Source organism: Poromitra crassiceps (genome assembly GCF_964638095.1).
Source record: "Poromitra crassiceps genome assembly, chromosome: 20".
NCBI lineage: Eukaryota > Metazoa > Chordata > Actinopteri > Beryciformes > Melamphaidae > Poromitra > Poromitra crassiceps.
Genome location: NC_139637.1, coordinates 9,806,581 through 9,825,105, shown reverse-complemented (window position 1 = coordinate 9,825,105; position 18,525 = coordinate 9,806,581). Strand labels below are relative to the sequence as shown.

General features: G+C 45.0%; 2 protein-coding genes across 3 annotated transcripts; both read left to right on the top strand.

The window, feature by feature from the left end:
- The first annotated feature begins 1,920 nt into the window (after nt 1–1,920).
- Nucleotides 1,921–17,969, top strand: hyal3 (hyaluronidase 3). Of its 2 annotated transcripts, none has more exons than XM_083656726.1 (7): nt 1,921–2,021; nt 12,688–12,969; nt 13,898–14,336; nt 14,789–14,936; nt 16,650–16,776; nt 17,278–17,367; nt 17,582–17,969. In XM_083656726.1, exons 2-7 carry the CDS (start codon nt 12,718–12,720, stop codon nt 17,858–17,860), a joined length of 1,335 nt encoding a protein of 444 aa, XP_083512852.1. In that variant the 5' UTR covers nt 1,921–2,021; nt 12,688–12,717; the 3' UTR covers nt 17,861–17,969. The 2 variants fall into 2 exon arrangements, with proteins under 2 accessions (XP_083512852.1, XP_083512851.1); XM_083656725.1 differs by lacking the exon at nt 1,921–2,021 and adding an exon at nt 3,840–3,946.
- On the top strand, nt 8,573–10,304 carry naa80 (N-alpha-acetyltransferase 80, NatH catalytic subunit; the record flags this gene model as incomplete). The annotated part of the gene is made up of 2 exons (XM_083656902.1): nt 8,573–8,658; nt 9,215–10,304. 2 exons carry the CDS (start codon nt 8,573–8,575, stop codon nt 10,302–10,304), a joined length of 1,176 nt encoding a protein of 391 aa, XP_083513028.1.
- Nucleotides 17,970–18,525: the final 556 nt, after the last annotated feature.

The following is an 18,525-nucleotide window of genomic DNA, read 5'->3' as shown; positions in this document are numbered from 1 at the left end:
CTGTACTCAAGCCCAGCTGTTTGTTTCAGTGTCCTGTATTCAAGCCCAGCTGTTTGTTTCAGTGTCCTGTATTCAAGCCCAGCTGTTTGTTTCAGTGTCCTGTACTCAAGCCCAGCTGTTTGTTTCAGTGTCCTGTATTCAAGCCCAGCTGTTTGTTTCAGTGTCCTGTATTCAAGCCCAGCTGTTTGTTTCAGTGTCCTGTATTCAAGCCCAGCTGTTTGTTTCAGTGTTCTGTATTCAAGCCCAGCTGTTTGTTTCAGTGTCCTGTACTCAAGCCCAGCTGTTTGTTTCAGTGTCCTGTACTCAAGCCCAGCTGTTTGTTTCAGTGTCCTGTATGTGCACAAATGTGGTAAGAATGCTATTTTGGGACAAATGGATCATTCAGCCATGCTGCATGTTTCACATTTTGAAGCGGTATACGGTAGATAAGGAATGAGCTAATATCTGACACAGCGTTTTTATTAACATTTTGTTAACATTTTCCAGTCATTATCCTTAGTGACTGTATCAAATAGCTGCCCATCACCGGTATCTGTGATGGGCTGAACCCAATGTTGGCTTCACACTTGGAAAATGTTTTGCGAGACATTTGACTAAACCATACACGCTACATTAAAACTTTGAAAATACAGCTGTGTCACGGTGTCGCCTGGAAAATCAAGTGATGTTGCATTGCTGGAAAAAAAATCTTTTTTTTGCAGATAAGTTTCCTGTGGCACAAATCTAGCTGCTTGTTACTTTTGTGACGTGTCCTCTATGCCAATGTCACGCCCTCTTCAGGGTTCGCCATCCGCACCAAGGGATTTCATCCGCCTTCATTTTTCCATAGACATTTCGTCAAATGCTCATAAGAAATAGCACAACATACATGGGCACTTCCTCAGTCTTTTTCTTCTTTTTTACTCTGAGGAAGACAGACATAGCCCGTTGAAACATCACTCACCCTGTAACAAGTTTGGTGGTGTTGTGTAACTTCTATTAGCCTCCTGGATAGCCAGCTAACCTGACAGACTCACTCAAAGCCACGGCAGTTGTGGGATTTCACACAGGCTGTTTATTCACTGCTGGTTCTAGACCATAATAATGCCTGGTCTCTACGGCACTATTTCTACACACATGTAGATGCTCAATACAGAGTCGTTCGCACACACCAAGTTGCCACAGAGAAGTCTGACGTGCGTCTTGCATGGAGGCAGACTGAGAGGGAGAGTAACGTAAAATAAGTTGTTGCCGTAAAGCCAATACAAAAACAAGGAGCGCCACACAGTGGACCAACATGTAATTGCAAACAAATAATGTTCCCAAAACGTTGGATCTAGGCATTTGTGACTGTTACAACCCCCTGCAATAAACATGCACTGCAGACTGAATAAGTGCTTGTGTCTTACTTGGGGTAGTCTGAAGTGCCCAGGTCAAAGTTCACTGTTGAGCACCAGGACCCTTTTATTCCAAACTTTGCTGAAGCACGTTGGACTGTTGGGGCTGATAAGAAATGTTTTTACTTGGTCAAAACAAGCGATTCAGCTACATTTAGAATCAGGAGAGACCATAACCCCCCTTCCCCAAAATGTGACATGGTTTCTACTTTCACGTGACTTTGGCATGAGTACTGTATCTATAATCTATTGCATCATTAATGATCTACATGACGAATAAACAAGTGGGGAATCTGCATTTTGTCTATTTGTAATAACCCCGCCCATCCACTGGGTGACAGACGAGCTCACAGACAAGTGAAACAGCGCCATTTCCTCCTCCGGATGCCAGAGGCATGACCCGCCCTCCTCTGCCTTTGATTGGCTTACCCTGATATTTTACCCCAACCTTAACCAATCATCACTCCTCACGCGCCATCATATGGGGGAAAAAGTCAATGAAGAAAATGCTCGCTGACCGTGGAGCAGAAAAAACAACTGTTTTGCAGATCTTGTGCCAAGTTGTATGAGTTCAATCCGACCACAGATCATCTGGTGAAGTGCAACACATGACATCTCAGAGGAAGAACCCCGTGGACTGAAAATGTAGGTACAGCATTGTGAGGAAAATGGTGTTGAATGTTTTATAAACAGTAAGCTAGCTCTTCTGATATCTGAATATCTATCCGATATGTGTAGGCTTGATTTGACAGCTACAGTGACGCAACGCACTCTGTACACGCAGTGTTGCGTCGCTCCTCGCGGTTTGTAGTCCTTTTATGGATGTGGAAATCTCGCGCGTGCGTGCTACTGGTTACACACGCGCTTTCCCCCGTCTAATCCTATCATTCTGCAGAGAAGTCTGTTAGCTTTTCTTCTATTTATTGCAGCATTTGAATTTTATTTGAGACTTCGAGGGACGATTCAATGAACATAGTTCCGGTGTCATGCCGAGTTTTGCACCCCCGCCATATTTTGGGGCTGTTTTAACTTAAAAACAGGGATGCAAATCTCGGCAGGTACAAACTGCCGAGATGTGCACCCCCCTCCATAAAGCCAGGAGAGATCCCCAGGTCTCGAGGTTCTCTGTACCCGGATTCTAAGCACCAAAGTCGGCTTCCATGAGCCAGAAGAGAGCCCCAAGCATTAAGTCACCTCCACACGGATCGAATGCATCAAAGTCGGTCTCCATGAGCCAGGACAGACCCCCTGGCTTGGAGATCACGTCTACCCAGACAATTATATCATTTTTAAACGGTTAGTTTCCGTATAAATCATTACAATATGCTCCCGAAGGTGGGGATGCAAAACTCGGCATGACACCGGTGCGGTACAGAGCGTGCAACTGATGTGTGCTGCACTGTACTGCACAGTGTTTAACTGCGGTCAACTGAGCCGTCGTTTGCGAAACCACGGTCAAGCCAGCCGCCACTTGGATTTTGATGCAAAAAAGTCGAGTGTCACAATTCAGCGATCCTTCCTTTCTCACATTTACTTTACCACACTAGATCGACATTACAACACACATAGTGTATGGAATGAGTTGTTGAATATGTCACAAAAGTCCAGTTATTGACCGATCGTAGCAGGAGTTTCGCTTGGTACTAGCATGTTGATGCTATCAACAAGATGGGGAAAAACAAGCATTGCCGGGACTGGTTTTTCAAAATAAAAGCACGATTCGACTCCAGTCTAGACCACTGAGCTAAATAAATCGCTCTCGACACAGAACGCCATTGGAAAATCATTATTCCCTGAAATAGTCTTTCTTTATGAGATTCAAGTGGCTTTAAAATCACATTGGTCCATAAGTTCAGACAAAGGCTGACATATTTGGGCACAGTATATCCCTCTACCTATAGACTGTCATCAAATGAAGCATTTTCACTGTATCATTTTGGAGAAATTGATAGTCAAAGTCTCAATTCTGACATTGAAAAAGGTGTTTTTTCGATTTTCTGCAGAATTTCAATATTCCTAACACATCTGAAGGGATCATGTCTATGTTCCCCGGGTTCCATGTTCCCCGGGTTCTATATTCCCCGTTTTTCACTAACCTCTCCCAGCCCCCACGCCAAACCTAACCTCCCCCCATGCCTAAACCTAACCTCCCCCAGACCCTAACCCAAAACCTAACCTCTCCCACCCCCACGCCTAAACCTAAGGTCGGCATTGCGGGTGGAAAAGCGGGGAACATAGGACCCGGGGAACATAGGACCCGGGGAACATAGGACCCGGGGAACATAGGACCCGGGGAACATAGGACCCGGGGAACATAGGGATGACCCCCATCTGAAGAGTGACGTTTAACACTGATGGTTATCAGCTAAGAGGAAATATGTCTAGTTATTTCAGTCAGCTACCACATACCAGTTTCCTCTTAAATCTCTCTAACATCCTTTTTTAGAGTCACATTTTGCATGAGTGCGAATGTGAAGTAACTGTCGTGTAGTCAGTAGCAGTAGAGTTCAGAGCAGTGTGTCAGTCTTCGATGATCTGACGCAGACTTTTGGCCTTGGCTTTCTCGCTCGGTGAGTTTGTATCGATCCGTCCCCCCCGTCCCCCCCCTTGATGCTGGATTTACTCCCGACGTATCTGGACCGCATGCATTTCTTTACTGTCTTTGGATGCTAAATGATACTATGGAAAAAGAAAGTCTTTGTACATGGCTTCTTAGTTTGGCAGAGCACTAAGCTCTGTTACTGTACAGACATTTCTCCAAACTCAATCTTCTGTTATCAGAGGATTGTAGATTGTGTTGTTATTAACATGGAACATTACTTCATGCATAGAGGTAGTGATGCCTTAATGATATGTATATATGTATGTATGTATTTATGTATATATGTATATATGTACTGTATGTATATTTGCACCATGTCACCTTTTCCCTATCAGGACACAAGGCCTGTACCTTCTGGCAGGGGGACTAACATTGTAAATCAGTCTTGTGACTGCAATTGTCGTGCATTTACATTTTGCTGAAATATTCATTAATGTACACTGTCTCCTATTGAACAAATACATTGAAATTGAAATATGTGTGACAGTGTTAATTGTTACTGTATGGATTGTCTTCCTCCATCAGTTGGCTCAAAATGCCAAAATTTGATATTATAGCCTTAATATGAGCCTACAATATGAATTTAGCACTTTCACACTTACAGAGAAAGATTTTGCATGTTAACTTTACAAAAATGTAAAACACAGTGAAGCACAATATAACGGATACGTCGGCACAGTATAAAGGCAAGAACTTCCACTTTGCCTGTGTACAGTCAGTGCATGGTGTGTATGTAGTGTGTACAGTGCATGGTGTGTATGTAGTGTGTACAGTGCATGGTGTGTATGTAGTGTGTACAGTGCATGGTGTGTATGTAGTGTGTACAGTGCATGGTGTGTATGTAGTGTGTACAGTGCATGGTGTGTATGTAGTGTGTACAGTGCATGGTGTGTATGTAGTGTGTACAGTGCATGGTGTGTATGTAGTGTGTACAGTGCATGGTGTGTATGTAGTGTGTAGAGTGCAGTGCATGGTGTGTATGTAGTGTGTACAGTGCATGGTGTGTATGTAGTGTGTACAGTGCATGGTGTGTATGTAGTGTGTAGAGTGCATGGTGTGTATGTAGTGTGTACAGTGCATGGTGTGTATGTAGTGTGCACAGTGCATGGTGTGTATGTAGTGTGTACAGTGCATGGTGTGTATGTAGTGTGCACAGTGCATGGTGTGTTTGTAGTGTGTAGAGTGCATGGTGTGTATGTAGTGTGTACAGTGCATGGTGTGTATGTAGTGTGTAGAGTGCATGGTGTGTATGTAGTGTGCACAGTGCATGGTGTGTATGTAGTGTGTAGAGTGCAGTGCATGGTGTGTATGTAGTGTGTACAGTGCATGGTGTGTATGTAGTGTGTAGAGTGCAGTGCATGGTGTGTATGTAGTGTGTACAGTGCATGGTGTGTATGTAGTGTGTAGAGTGCAGTGCATGGTGTGTATGTAGTGTGTACAGTGCATGGTGTGTATGTAGTGTGTACAGTGCATGGTGTGTATGTAGTGTGCACAGTGCATGGTGTGTATGTAGTGTGTAGAGTGCATGGTGTGTTTGTAGTGTGTAGAGTGCATGGTGTGTATGTAGTGTGTAGAGTGCATGGTGTGTATGTAGTGTGCACAGTGCATGGTGTGTATGTAGTGTGTAGAGTGCATGGTGTGTATGTAGTGTGTAGAGTGCATGGTGTGTATGTAGTGTGCACAGTGCATGGTGTGTATGTAGTGTGTAGAGTGCATGGTGTGTATGTAGTGTGTACAGTGCATGGTGTGTATGTAGTGTGTACAGTGCATGGTGTGTATGTAGTGTGTAGAGTGCAGTGCATGGTGTGTAGTGTTTGTGTACTTTTCACACATTCGAACATTGAAAAAAAGTCGTGTGAGAAATTGAGAATGTGTTCCTGTTCGGAGAGAACTCTGGTTTTTATCTCATTGTTGTTCCTAAACCACCAACTGTGCCGATGCAAAAGAAGGCTGACATGTCTGCATGTCCACATGCAGGATGCAGCCTTGCTTAAGACAGCTGGCTAACAGACAGACAGGGTTCAGTCACTTTAGGACATGTTGAAAGCTTTGTGACACAAGTTCTATTCAAATGTTTATTCCAGTCAGTGGAACCAGGTGTTGCCCCATTTCTACCACCCAACACTACCGCTTCCAGTGTGTGTGTGTGTGTGTGTGTGTGTGTGTGTCTGTGTGCATGCGCATGTGTGTGTGTGTGTGTGGGTGTGTGTGTGTGTGTGTGTGTCTGTGTGCATGCGCGCGCATGTGTGTGTGTGTGTGTGTGTGTGTCTGTGTGTGTGCACGCGTGTGTGTGTGTGTGTGTCTGTGTGTGTGCACGCGTGTGTGTGTGTGTGTGTGTGTGTGTGTGTGTGTGTGTGTGCGCACGCGTTTTGAGTGGGTCGACTCGCAGACGTGTGCATGAGAAAAAAGTGATTGTCCTCCTTGAGGATGCTGGTGTAGGTGTACACATGCTGGTGTCCGTGGCTGACATGACTGTCTTTCAGAGGCTGTAATGGCCTCATTCTTAAAGGGCCCATATTTTGCTAATATAATGTATTATTATTTTATTGTTGGCCTCCACTAGAGTAACTTATTGCATCAGTCATAGTTTAAAAAACTCATTGTTTATCTTGTACTGGCTCTCACTGCCACCTTCAGTTCACCCTCTGTCTGAAACGCTCTGTTTTAGGTCCTGTCCCTGAACCCCCACCCTCCGCAAAATACTCCAGGTGGGCAGCGCGAGGATTTTTTGTGTTTGCAAACTTCTGCCCAGAGAGCTAGCGCTGTAGAAGCGAGACTGTCTGTCTGTCTGTCTGTCTGACTATCTATCTAGATAGATAGATAGATAGTCATGCATAACAGAAACAGACAGGCAATCTCTGCTTTGGCTACTAAATTTGATAGTTGTAAAACAATTATATCAACGAGCAACGGATTGTCAAAACGAATTTGACCATCGATGAAAGACGTGACTTGGACGTAAAGCAAGCTATCAATTGATATATCAACATCCCCCTAGCTATCTACAGCTCCGCTAGGCCCGGGCTGCACCCGGACATTTCCTTCGGTGGCTGGCCGAGCAGGGATTCTATTACCGCGGCCGCCATAACGTTACACCCTGCCCGGGGAGCTTCACACTAGCTAATGTAGCTAGTTAGCTAACTTCCCAAATGCTTGTGACTATAAGTGTGCCTCTCCTAGCAAAGGCTACACAGACCAAACCAAAATGAGGACTTGGAGAAGTCAGCAAGTTGGACTAACGTTACAAGTTCTGAAAATATGTGCCTTTCGTCATTCATCAGTGGTTCATATGTCTATAAGGCAGCTGTGCTGCTAGGCTAACATAATAGCAAGTGCTAACGTTACCCAGCCGGGTAAGTAACGTTAGCGCTTCCTAGCAGCACATTGGACCGATGCTGGAATGAGACACATATTTTCAGAACTTACCACTTCAGTCCTACATCCTGGCTCACTTCCATGTCGTCTCCTTGTTTTTTGCGGTCTGGAATCCGTTATTCCATGAGACTACTGTTGTGTTAGTCCCAGACAGCCATGCTGGAGAGAGCCTGGTGAGTGGTGACGCAGGGTTAAAGGTTACTGGAGCACAGAACAGGGAAGAGAGGGGCAGGGTGAAGGCTAGGGGGCGCGCGCGCTCCGCCGGCCCGGGCTAGGCTTGGCATCACCATGGAAACAATGATGTCACTAAAACTATGATCTCGCACAAATCCATGTGCTCTCGTCTACGAGACTTCATGGGGGGGAGGGGGGGGGGGGGGGGGGGGTTCATGGGGGTAACATTAAAACACTTTCACCTATTTATTTGAAGCTTAGCCCATGTTTAATATGACCCTCCAAGATTGTAACAACATATATATGATAAAAATAAAAGATTATGAAAAATTAAGAAATACATAATAGGGCCCCTTTAAAGCCAGAGTGAAGATACTGCTAGTCTGCTACCATCAGAAACTAGAAGACCTGAGCCATCCATTGGTAGCAACATGTCATGCTAGCTTGTTGTGAAGGGGGCTAAATGAAGCTACAAATTTAGACTAAATTCTGAAAATTGGGTCGCGACTTAATGACTAAGGAAAAATGTGGGTCGTGAGGCTAGACCAGTTGAGAACCACTGCTCTACATATACATACTTATATATACATACTGCTCTACATATATACATACTTATATATACATACTGCTCTACATATATACATACTTATATATACATACTGCTCTACATATATACATACTGCTCTACATATACATACTGCTCTACATATATACATACTTATATATACATACTGCTCTACATATATACATACTTATATATACATACTGCTCTACATATATGCATACTGCTCTACATATACATACTGCTCTACATATACATACTTATATATACATACTGCTCTACATATACATACTTATACATACTGCTCTACATATACATACTTAAAAAATGCAAACTAGCTCCCTGGTTACCAATAAAACATGGCAATGCATCTTTAATCTGGAAGTACCATAGAGAGTGAGGGGTAAATGCCCCGTTCCATTTTTGACTGGGAACTAGGAATGTCACGGTTCAAAGGTCAGGAACGCCGCCTGTGACATCATCATGATCTCGGATTCCCTACCCCACTCTCAGGGGAGCCTCAGCAGCCCCGCCCTCAAAATCCAAAATGGCAGCTCCACGCTTCAACAGTAGTTCAAGTTGTAGTATAAATACTGTTTATTAGCACTTATTACTCAGTCTTATTTGTGTCTCATTAAATCAGTCATATACACACACAGTACTACTGTCTAACGTCTATGTTGCTGCAGTGTTTGTATGGGCATGTTGCTGCAGTGTTTGTATGCACAAAATCAGCTAAATGCGTGGTTATCAACTGTTATTGCTAACAATGACTAGCCTGGCTAGAGCTAACCTGGCTGTTTTCCTGACTGTTTTAATGGAACGCGGTCAACTCGAGTGTGATGTCACTTGACAAATGGAATATTCCTAGTTCCCAATAAAAAAGAAATGCTCCATAATAATCAACAAACAACAAAATAGAAACCTGCACAGAAGATATTTTCTAAATCAAACTTTAGCCATATGTATCATGGAATGGTCATCTGAATTTGTATTTGAGGTCGGGTCCATTTCGTTTTCGGCCTTTTAGAGTTTGAATTTATATATTTTAAATTCAGTCAGTCTCAAATAGGAAGGTGTAGGAGTTGAATGAAAACTGACTTAGTTGAACCCTGATTACCGCAGGTCGGAAGCGACGGCATCAACAAACTACACGTCGGAGGGCGGAGACGGGCCGAATGTTGACCTGCACCCTGTCCCAGCATCAGACTCTCGGACAGAATCAGTGAAGAAAATCTGTGAGATCTCCACATCGGACGCAGAGGTCACAGAGAAGCTCCAGGTCACAGAGAAGCTCCAGGTCACAGAGAAGCTCCAGGCCACAGAGGAGCTCCAGGTCACAGAGAAGCTCCAGGTCACAGAGAAGCTCCAGGTCACAGAGAAGCTCCAGGTCACAGAGAAGCTCCAGGTCATCCCAACGAGAAGCAGGGAAACGGAAGCTGCAGACAAACCCCAGGAAGACCCTTTGTCGGACTCGGAGCATCCAGAGAAGATCTGTGCGGTCCCGATCCACCGACGTCCAGACCTGCTGGCCCCGTGCGCCGACCTGGTCAACTCGGAGTGGCAGAGGAGCCAGGTGGCACGGATCCACTCCCTGCAGAAGTCCTGTCCGGAGTTCCCCGTCTGCCTGCTCCTCCTGCGGGGCTGCGGAGGCACAGCGGGGCTGCTGCTGGGCCACGCCCGGCTGTCCCGGGTGGTGGGTCACGGTGGCAGCCTGTTCGTGGAGTCGGTGGTCGTGTCGAAGGCGGAGCGAGGGCGGGGCTACGGCCGCACGCTGATGGAGGAGACGGAGCGCTACGCCCGGACGCGCGGCTTCAAGCGGCTGTGCCTGACCACGCACGACAAGCAGCACTTCTACTGCCACCTGGGCTACGTGCTGTCTGCGCCCGTGCAGAACGCCGGCGCCATGGCCACCTTCGTGCCCATGGCGACGCTGCTGAGGTTCTCCAGAATGCCGGGCGGAGAGGCCGGCGCGCCCACACAAACCAAGATGGACGCTCAAACGCCGCAGAGGAACGGAGACTCGGGAGGCGCTCGTGTTGCACCTTCTCCTTTAGGTTTGCCTCCGCCCCTTCCTCCTCCTCTCCCCCCTCGTCCTCCTCCTCCTCCTCCACCTCCTCACTCTGCAGTGCAGCAGGTAGTTCAGACTCTGACTGAAACGCCCTATAGAGATGCCAAGGGAGTCGCCATCTTCTGGATGCATAAAGACATCTGACACACACACACACACACACAGGAAATGATAACGGAGGGATGAGAGTCTGGAGAAAAGCCATTCAGCTAAAACCAAAGAAGTCCCTGAAGAGCTGCGTTTGATCTTGGCGTTGTTAAGGATGAATTTAATTGTGTGTTTCAGCCCCAGTGATTCTAGGAATCATCTATTTGAAGAAGAAGAAAAAAACTTTTTTATTTATTTTTTATTCATTTTGTCTTTATTTATACAGGGGTGGCCCTAAAGAGTGCCCTGTTACAGTAAAGTGCCCTGTTACAGTAAAACATTTATAAAAAGTTACAGACAAGATAAAGACAAACAATAAAAACAGATGATAAAAACACATAATGTAAAACAGTTTTAGACACATAACTTTGCACACACGCTCACAGTCTCTATCTCTCTCTCTCACACACACACACACACACACTCACACACGCACACACACACACACACACACACACTCACACATGCACACACACACACACACACACACACACAGACACACACAGACACACAGACACACAGCCTGCTGCTATAAAACTATATGAATGAAGTGTAATTTTAATATTGACCTGTGGGTTTGAATGTGCCTTGTTGAACTGCCAAACTGCAGTACTGTATATATATACAGTACTACAGTACTGTAGTAGTATATATATATATATATATATAAGTACTGTAGCCTTATCAAAGTTTAGAAGATGTGTTATTTTGATAAGACTGAAAAAGCAATATGATCTCTGATGATTCAGTCATGTTGGTGAAATAAAGAAATGTATTCAATTTAAAAATCTTGACTTGTGTTTATGTTATTTTCCGAGCTGTCATGATTTTAAATAATCAACAATAATCTTTGCAGGTTCTTTGCAAAAGCTGTTTTATACATTTAATTATTGTATATTTATGTATAGCATGCAGGATGTTATGATACTGCGCCTACTTTGGTCAACAAAGTTGTGTTGTGTTACTCAGTATAGTATAGTATAGTTACTCAGTAGAGGTTAGTCTATAGTAGCTATACTCAGTCTCAGTATAGAAGACAAACCTGAGAGGTGGACAGTGGAGATACCGCCACACACCAATATCTGGGCAAAAGAAAAGCCCCGATAAACAGTCCACATGCTGATCATGTGATCAATGCAAAAAATATTGTCTATTTAATTCAAGGTTAAATAATGCTAAACTGTTTATTGGGGTCATTTTTAACACATTGACTGCCAGCCGTTTTTTTTTTGCTGTAGGTAGCTTCTGCCAGGCCGTTTTTTGAGGATTCTGGCTCATTTTAAAAGAGCCGAGGATTCTTTTCTGCTTGGAGTTTGTGAACACAAAGTTCAGAAAAGTACTAATAGAATGTGTGCTTTCTCTGTCTAAAAGAGTTAGTTTGTAGAGTTAGTAGTTATGTAGATATTAGCCGTTGAGTACAGCATGGTTTCAGCTGTATGAGAGTGAAAGCTGAGATAATCGCAGTTTTGTGAAATTCAATCAAACAGGCAGAACAGTCACTTTAACCATTTATTTTTGGCATCAGTGAGAGATCAGACATCCAAACAATATAGTTCCGAACGCCCTCTCCTTCAACTCCTCCCTCCGTGGGCGTGTCTAGTGGCTTTCAGCCTGCGTTTGTCACAAGCGAGTGGTCTGCTGCTGCTGCTGCTGCAGCGAGTTCGAGCAGCCTCCCTCCCTGGCAGCGAGTTTGAGCAGCCTCCCTCCCTGGCAGCGCGTGTGGATAGGTCTCACTCGTCTCTTGGGTTTGAGAGCCCCGATGAAGCCCCGTGCGACTCTAGGCTTATGCAAATTTGCAATCCCCCGTGTGCTGCTGCTGGCGCGGCCCGAGAGCGGCGAGTCTGGTGACTGATGACTGTAAAATCGGCAAGCCATTTCCTTGAGAATGGAGGAAGCAGCCGCGGGAGGCGGCTGCTTTTGGTTGACTTTCTCTCTGTCGGGAGGGCACCGTCGCCACCTAGCTGGTCGGTAAAATAGATTATACACATTCAATACTTCCAATATCTCCATAGGAGACGCGGGGGGCATTGATCCACGTGTTAAAGGAGCTATTATGTGATTTTGGAGAAAGATTGAGTCAACACGGTTCTCATTTTCCCAGCTTGTCGAAACACTGTCCAGCGCGCCAAGCCAAATGAGAACCGTGTTGACTCAATCCATCTCCCAAAACCACATGTAGTACCTTTAAACATTCACACACACACACACACACACACACACACACACCACACACACACACACACACACACACACACACACACACACACACGAGCCTCGTAACATGGGATGTGTTAGCTGTGTCTTGTAAAGTGATGCATTAATAAAGGCTGTTTTGTTACAAGCACTGTTCATTTGACCGGCTGTTTGTGTGTCCTGTCAGGGAGGAAACGTGGCGGGGTGAAGAACAGCCATGGAGCTGTCTCTCCTCCCCCTCTCCATCCTCCTCCTCCTCCCTCCCCTGTCTGGGCCCTCTGCCCACGGAGCCCCGGTCGTCCGCACCCCGCCCCCCGGCCTGGCCGCCGCCGGTCCGGTTCTGCGGGACCGGCCGTTCGTAGTGGTGTGGAACATGCCCACGTCACACTGTCAGGAGCGCTACGACATCCATCTGGACCTGGGAGACTTTGACTTCGTGGAAAACCCAGGGCAGAGCTTCCAGGGTCAGGTTAGTACGAGGACAGTCAGGGGCGTAGATATAGACAGAGCAGACAGGGCGGGTTGCACTGGGGTTGAGGGGGCGTAGATATAGACTCCATATTGGGCAGAGAACGCGACCTTGCAAATGACTCAAATTGCCACCACAGATACACGCTTGTGTTCAAATAAGACACATTAGATTTAAAGCAATATACTGTATATACATAACATAAACTAAACTAACTAAACATAACTAAAACATAACATGTCAAAAAGGAGTCCCGCACACCGTCCCAACTTGCAATAATAATTTATCTTGTGACCTTTTTCAAACGGTCGGTGACCGAAATAATTGAAATTTTGTCAGATCTACTCACTCTTATGCCAAATGAAACACAGGTGATATGTGTTAGTCTATAGGCCTGACCCACAGGTGATATGTGTTAGTCTATAGGCCTGACACACAGGTGATATGTGTTAGTCTATAGGCCTGACACACAGGTGATATGTGTTAGTCTATAGGCCTGACCCACAGGTGATATGTGTTAGTCTATAGGCCTGACACACAGGTGATATGTGTTAGTCTATAGGCCTGACCCACAGGTGATATGTGTTAGTCTATAGGCCTGACACACAGGTGATATGTGTTTTATGATACAAAATTAAGAAATGCATAATATGGCCCCTTTAAGATTAGCACTAAATTATAGTATTTTTGGAACTCTGAAGAGAAGAACTGGTCCCCACTGACTCCAGTTGTTTTGGAGAAGCTGCTATGGAGTTGTGCTGGCTAGACACACACACACACACACACACACACACACACGCATCCTCCCTGTGTGTTATATATGGACAAACTTCACCTGTGTTTCAACTGGTATGAGGGTTGAACTATCCCTTTAAGATACCCTTGTGAATTCCTTGTACTGTATGTGGCAAATTCTTAAATCTTCCAGAACGTCAGCATCTTCTACCGCGACCGCTTGGGGAAGTACCCGTACCTGTCCCGGGACGGCCAGAGGGTGAACGGAGGGCTGCCGCAGTGTGGCGACCTCGCCTCTCACCTCGCCCTCGCCCAGACGCAGATCTCCGCCGTGCTGCGACCCGACTTTGCCGGCCTGGCTGTCGTCGACTGGGAGGAGTGGCGGCCGCTCTGGGAGAGGAACTTCGGAAGGAAGATGGCGTACCGCCGGCTGTCCAACTCGCTGGTGAGACGGGAGAGGCCGGATCTGTCGGAGGAGGAGGTGAGATCGGCGGCCAGGCGAGAGTTCGAGAAGAGCGCCCGGGTGTTCATGGAGGAGACGCTGCGGCTGGGGGGCAGACTTCAGCCCAAAGGATTCTGGGGCTTTTATGGCTTCCCTGCCTGCTTCAATAACAAACACACGAGAACCACGGGTAGGCTGGACATGAACCATGTGACATGTGATGTTTTCACACTGCTAGCACCTGATAGGCTGGACATGAACCATGTGACATGTGATGTTTTCACACTGCTAGCACCTGATAGGCTGGACATGAACCATGTGACATGGGATGTGTTCACACTGCTATACATCAACCATGTGTTCACACTGCTATACATGAACCATGTGTTCACACTGCTAGCAACTGGGATGATCCACTGTGGGCCTCCATTACAACGATGTAGCCTGCAGCTACAAAGTTTAAGTCATAAAATTAAACCGGAAAGATATATTCTAAAACGTAAGCAAAATTACCCCCGATTAATATCACTTAGAATTTCATGGCTGAAGTTGGCATTCCTGAGCATCATTTTTAAGCCTAATATAATTGGGCAGGTGGGTTGAAAGTTTCCTGTGTTGTTTTGTGTGTGTGTGATCTATCAGATGGCAACTACACAGGCCGCTGCCACCCAGGCACCAGGCAGCAGAACGACCAGCTGGCCTGGCTGTGGCAGCGCTCCACAGCCCTCTATCCCAGCATCTACCTGCCACACACACTGGCCGGGTCCAGGGAGGCAGCTCTGCTGGCCAGGTACAAGTACTGCAAACATACACATAGCTCGGGGCTATAGATTCTACATTGTCATTCAAGAAATGGAATTTTAGAAGTTATTAGTTATTTTGAAAAGGAAAAAGTACAGTCCTCCTCCTCCACATCTATGTTTGCTTTTCTACATTGAAACTGTTTATTTATATAAAGAAGTCAGAAATCAGGGAAATGAATTGCATTATAATTATATTTTTATGTATCAGTAAGACTGTACCTTTTAAGCTTTCCCTATAACTCGCAAACTCTATACTGTCTTAAGTCCAGTATAGTTTTAAAATATTTGCACATGAACTCAGTATACCTTATAATTGAAGCAGACTGAGAATTCCTCGTCCCCCAATTATTTAAAAGCTAATCTGTCACATTTTATACAATGTTTACGACTCCACCTTATAGGTAACGCTATGAATAGGAGGGCGTTCAAGGCAGGTGAAACCCAACTGAAGAAGGTCTTTGGACGAAAGGCAGATCCAAGGCACTCTTCCCAGATCCCAGAATTAGAAAATCTTTAACTAAAGGCGAACAGATTAAAATAACTATTATGACTATTTTAATCTGATTAAACAGATTAAAATAACTATTATGACTATTTTAATCTGGTTAAACAGATTAAAATAACTATTATGACTATTTTAATCTGATTAAACAGATTAAAATAACTATTATGACTATTTCAATCTGGTTAAACAGATTAAAATAACTATTATGACTATTTTAATCTGATTAAACAGATTAAAATAACTATTATGACTATTTTAATCTGGTTAAACAGATTAAAATAACTATTATGACTATTTTAATCTGGTTAAACAGATTAAAATAACTATTATGACTATTTTAATCTGGTTAAACAGATTAAAATAACTATTATGACTATTTTAATGTATGCTAATATGGACTAGCCTTAAAGCATTTTTTATTCTGCCTTTTTTCAATTGCTCCTTATACTGTAGTTGTTGAACCTGTATGTTGGTGACTGTTTGGCTGCAGGAACGTAATCTCTGAATTTTATTTCATATTGATGAATGTTTTCTAACCACATTGAATCATTGAGGATCCGGATGTTGATTAGGGGTGGGACAAAATATCGATACTCACGGTATCGCGATTTTCCACTTGCGATACGTTATCGATACACTGGCACCAAGTATCGATATGTTTATTAAATTATTATTATTATTATTATTTTATTTTTTTAATAAAGAGGCTAAAATATTATGCTGTGTGTGGTAGTTGAAACATAGTTTCAAGTTGACGTTTATTTATGTTTGTAGTTGAAACAAAAACATAAATACTGTAGGCTACATGAATGGAAATGTTTGATCATTAATATCTACTTTTAGAAATTATATAGGTAGGTAGGTTATATAGGTTTTCTTGTTTTAATAATAATAATAAAAAGACTTAATGTGTAACTTTTCCTCCGTGGTATCGAAAATGGTATGAGTGAGTGAGTGACCTCAGAGAGTTCATGTCAATTCTGCTAATAAATACATAATACCTGCTTCTTGCCTTTTAGGGGTATTTTTTTCTCTTCAGTTACACAGGTATCGTGATGTATCGTCTTCCAATATATCGATTATCGCAGTATCGCTGTATCGTGATAATATCGTTATCGAGGGCCAAGTATCGTGACGATATCGTATCGTGAGCTACTCAGCGATTCCCACCCCTAATGTTGATATTGTTGAACAGACACCGGCTGCTGGAGGCTTTGAGGGTAGCATCAGTTTGGCGCCACGACAACAGTGGCAGCCAGGCCACGCCTGTCCTGCCCTACACCAGGCTGGCCTTCACACACACTCTCCACTTCCTCGATAAGGTATGATGCATGCACACACACACACACACACACACACACACACACACACACACACACACACACACACACACACACAGAAACACACACACACACACACACACACACAGACACACACACACACTCACACACACACACACACACACACACACTCACACACACACACACACACACACACACACACACAGAGAAACACACACACATACACACACACACACACACACACACAAAGACACACACACACACACACTCTCACACACACACACACACACACACACACACACACACACACACACACACACAAAGACACACACAAAGACACACACACACACACACACACACACACAAAGACACACACACACACACACACACACACACACACACACACACACACATTTTCAATAAACACTTCAAGTGTGTAATTAAAAATAGGTTTGTTTTTACACACACAAACACATTTGTGACTGTGTGTGTGTGTGTGTGTGTGTGTGTGTGTGTGTGCAGACAGACCTGGAGCACACACTGGGGGAGAGTGCAGCTCTGGGGGCAGCAGGAGTCGTGCTGTGGGGAGAGCTGAAATTTGCCAAATCCAAGGTAAGTGTTTGAGAAAACCTGTGTGTGTGCGTGCTCGTGCGCGTGCGCGCGTGTGTGTGTGTGTGTGTGTGTGTGTGTGTGCGTGTGTGTGTGTGTGTGTGTGTGTGTGTGTGCGCAAAAGGTACAAAAGGTAAGATTTATTTTTGGAAGTTGTGAATCAATTCATGAATGGTGGAAGATGAGAAAAAGCCTGCTCTCCTCCTCTCCCCTCCAGCGCCAGTGCCTCCTCCTCAGAGACTACGTCCACTCTGTGTTGGGTCCGTACGTCCGATTGCTGAGGTCCCACACCCGGCGCTGCAGCCTCCAGCGTTGCTACGGCAATGGGCGCTGCACCAGACGACGCCCCATCTCCGGTCACATGATCTCTTCAGCGGTGACCTCCGATCCCGACGAGGCCGACCTTTTCCATGAGCACTTCGTGTGTCGGTGCTACCTGGGCTGGACCGGTCAGACATGTCAAGAGCAGAACCTGTTCCAGAACATCAGGACCTGAAGATAGCGAGTAGCGACAGTGCGGGCGGGCAACAGCAATGACAACCAGTAGTTCATGCTTCTTATGTATTTAATATTCATTGCTAACATGTGAGGTGATCATCAACCCTCCCTCAATATAGGGGAATAAATAGCTATTTTAAAAGGTGTATTGTCTGTGTTTAATCCCTTTAGTATTTCACAATTAAACATCGCAGTCAGTTTTCACCCTCTGTCAGTCAACTGTCTAATTTTCACTTTGTGCCATTCCACAAGATTTGTTTAGTGTAATGTAGAATATCTCAGAATATAGTCAGAGTCTGGTTCAACCAATGAGGGTTTCTGAAGGGCAACACAATATTGATATTCATAGTTGGTGCCAATATTCAATTTGATCATTTTCACCCCAAAGAATTGCAAGTATTCAGTGTCACCCAGCCCAGCCCAGCTCTAACCCTAACCCAGCCCAGCCCAGCCCTAACCCAGCCCAGCCCTAACCCAGCCCAGCCCTAACCCAGCCCAGCCCTAGCCCAGCCCAGCCCAGCCCTAACCCAGCCCAGCCCAGCCCTAACCCAGCACAGCCCCAGCCCAGCCCTAACCCAGCCCAGCCCAGCTCTAACCCTAACCCAGCCCAGCCCAGCCCAGCCCAGCCCTAACCCAGCCCAGCCCAGCCCAGCCCTAACTCAG

Coding starts and splice junctions, on each gene's coding strand:
- hyal3 (XM_083656726.1), top strand. CDS start 12,718: ATGGAGCTGTCTCTCCTCCCCCTCTCCATCCTCCTCCTCCTCCCTCCC. Junction 14,937..16,649: donor GAGGCAGCTCTGCTGGCCAG/GTACAAGTACTG, acceptor ATTGTTGAACAG/ACACCGGCTGCTGGAGGCTT. Junction 17,368..17,581: donor TGAAATTTGCCAAATCCAAG/GTAAGTGTTTGA, acceptor TCTCCCCTCCAG/CGCCAGTGCCTCCTCCTCAG.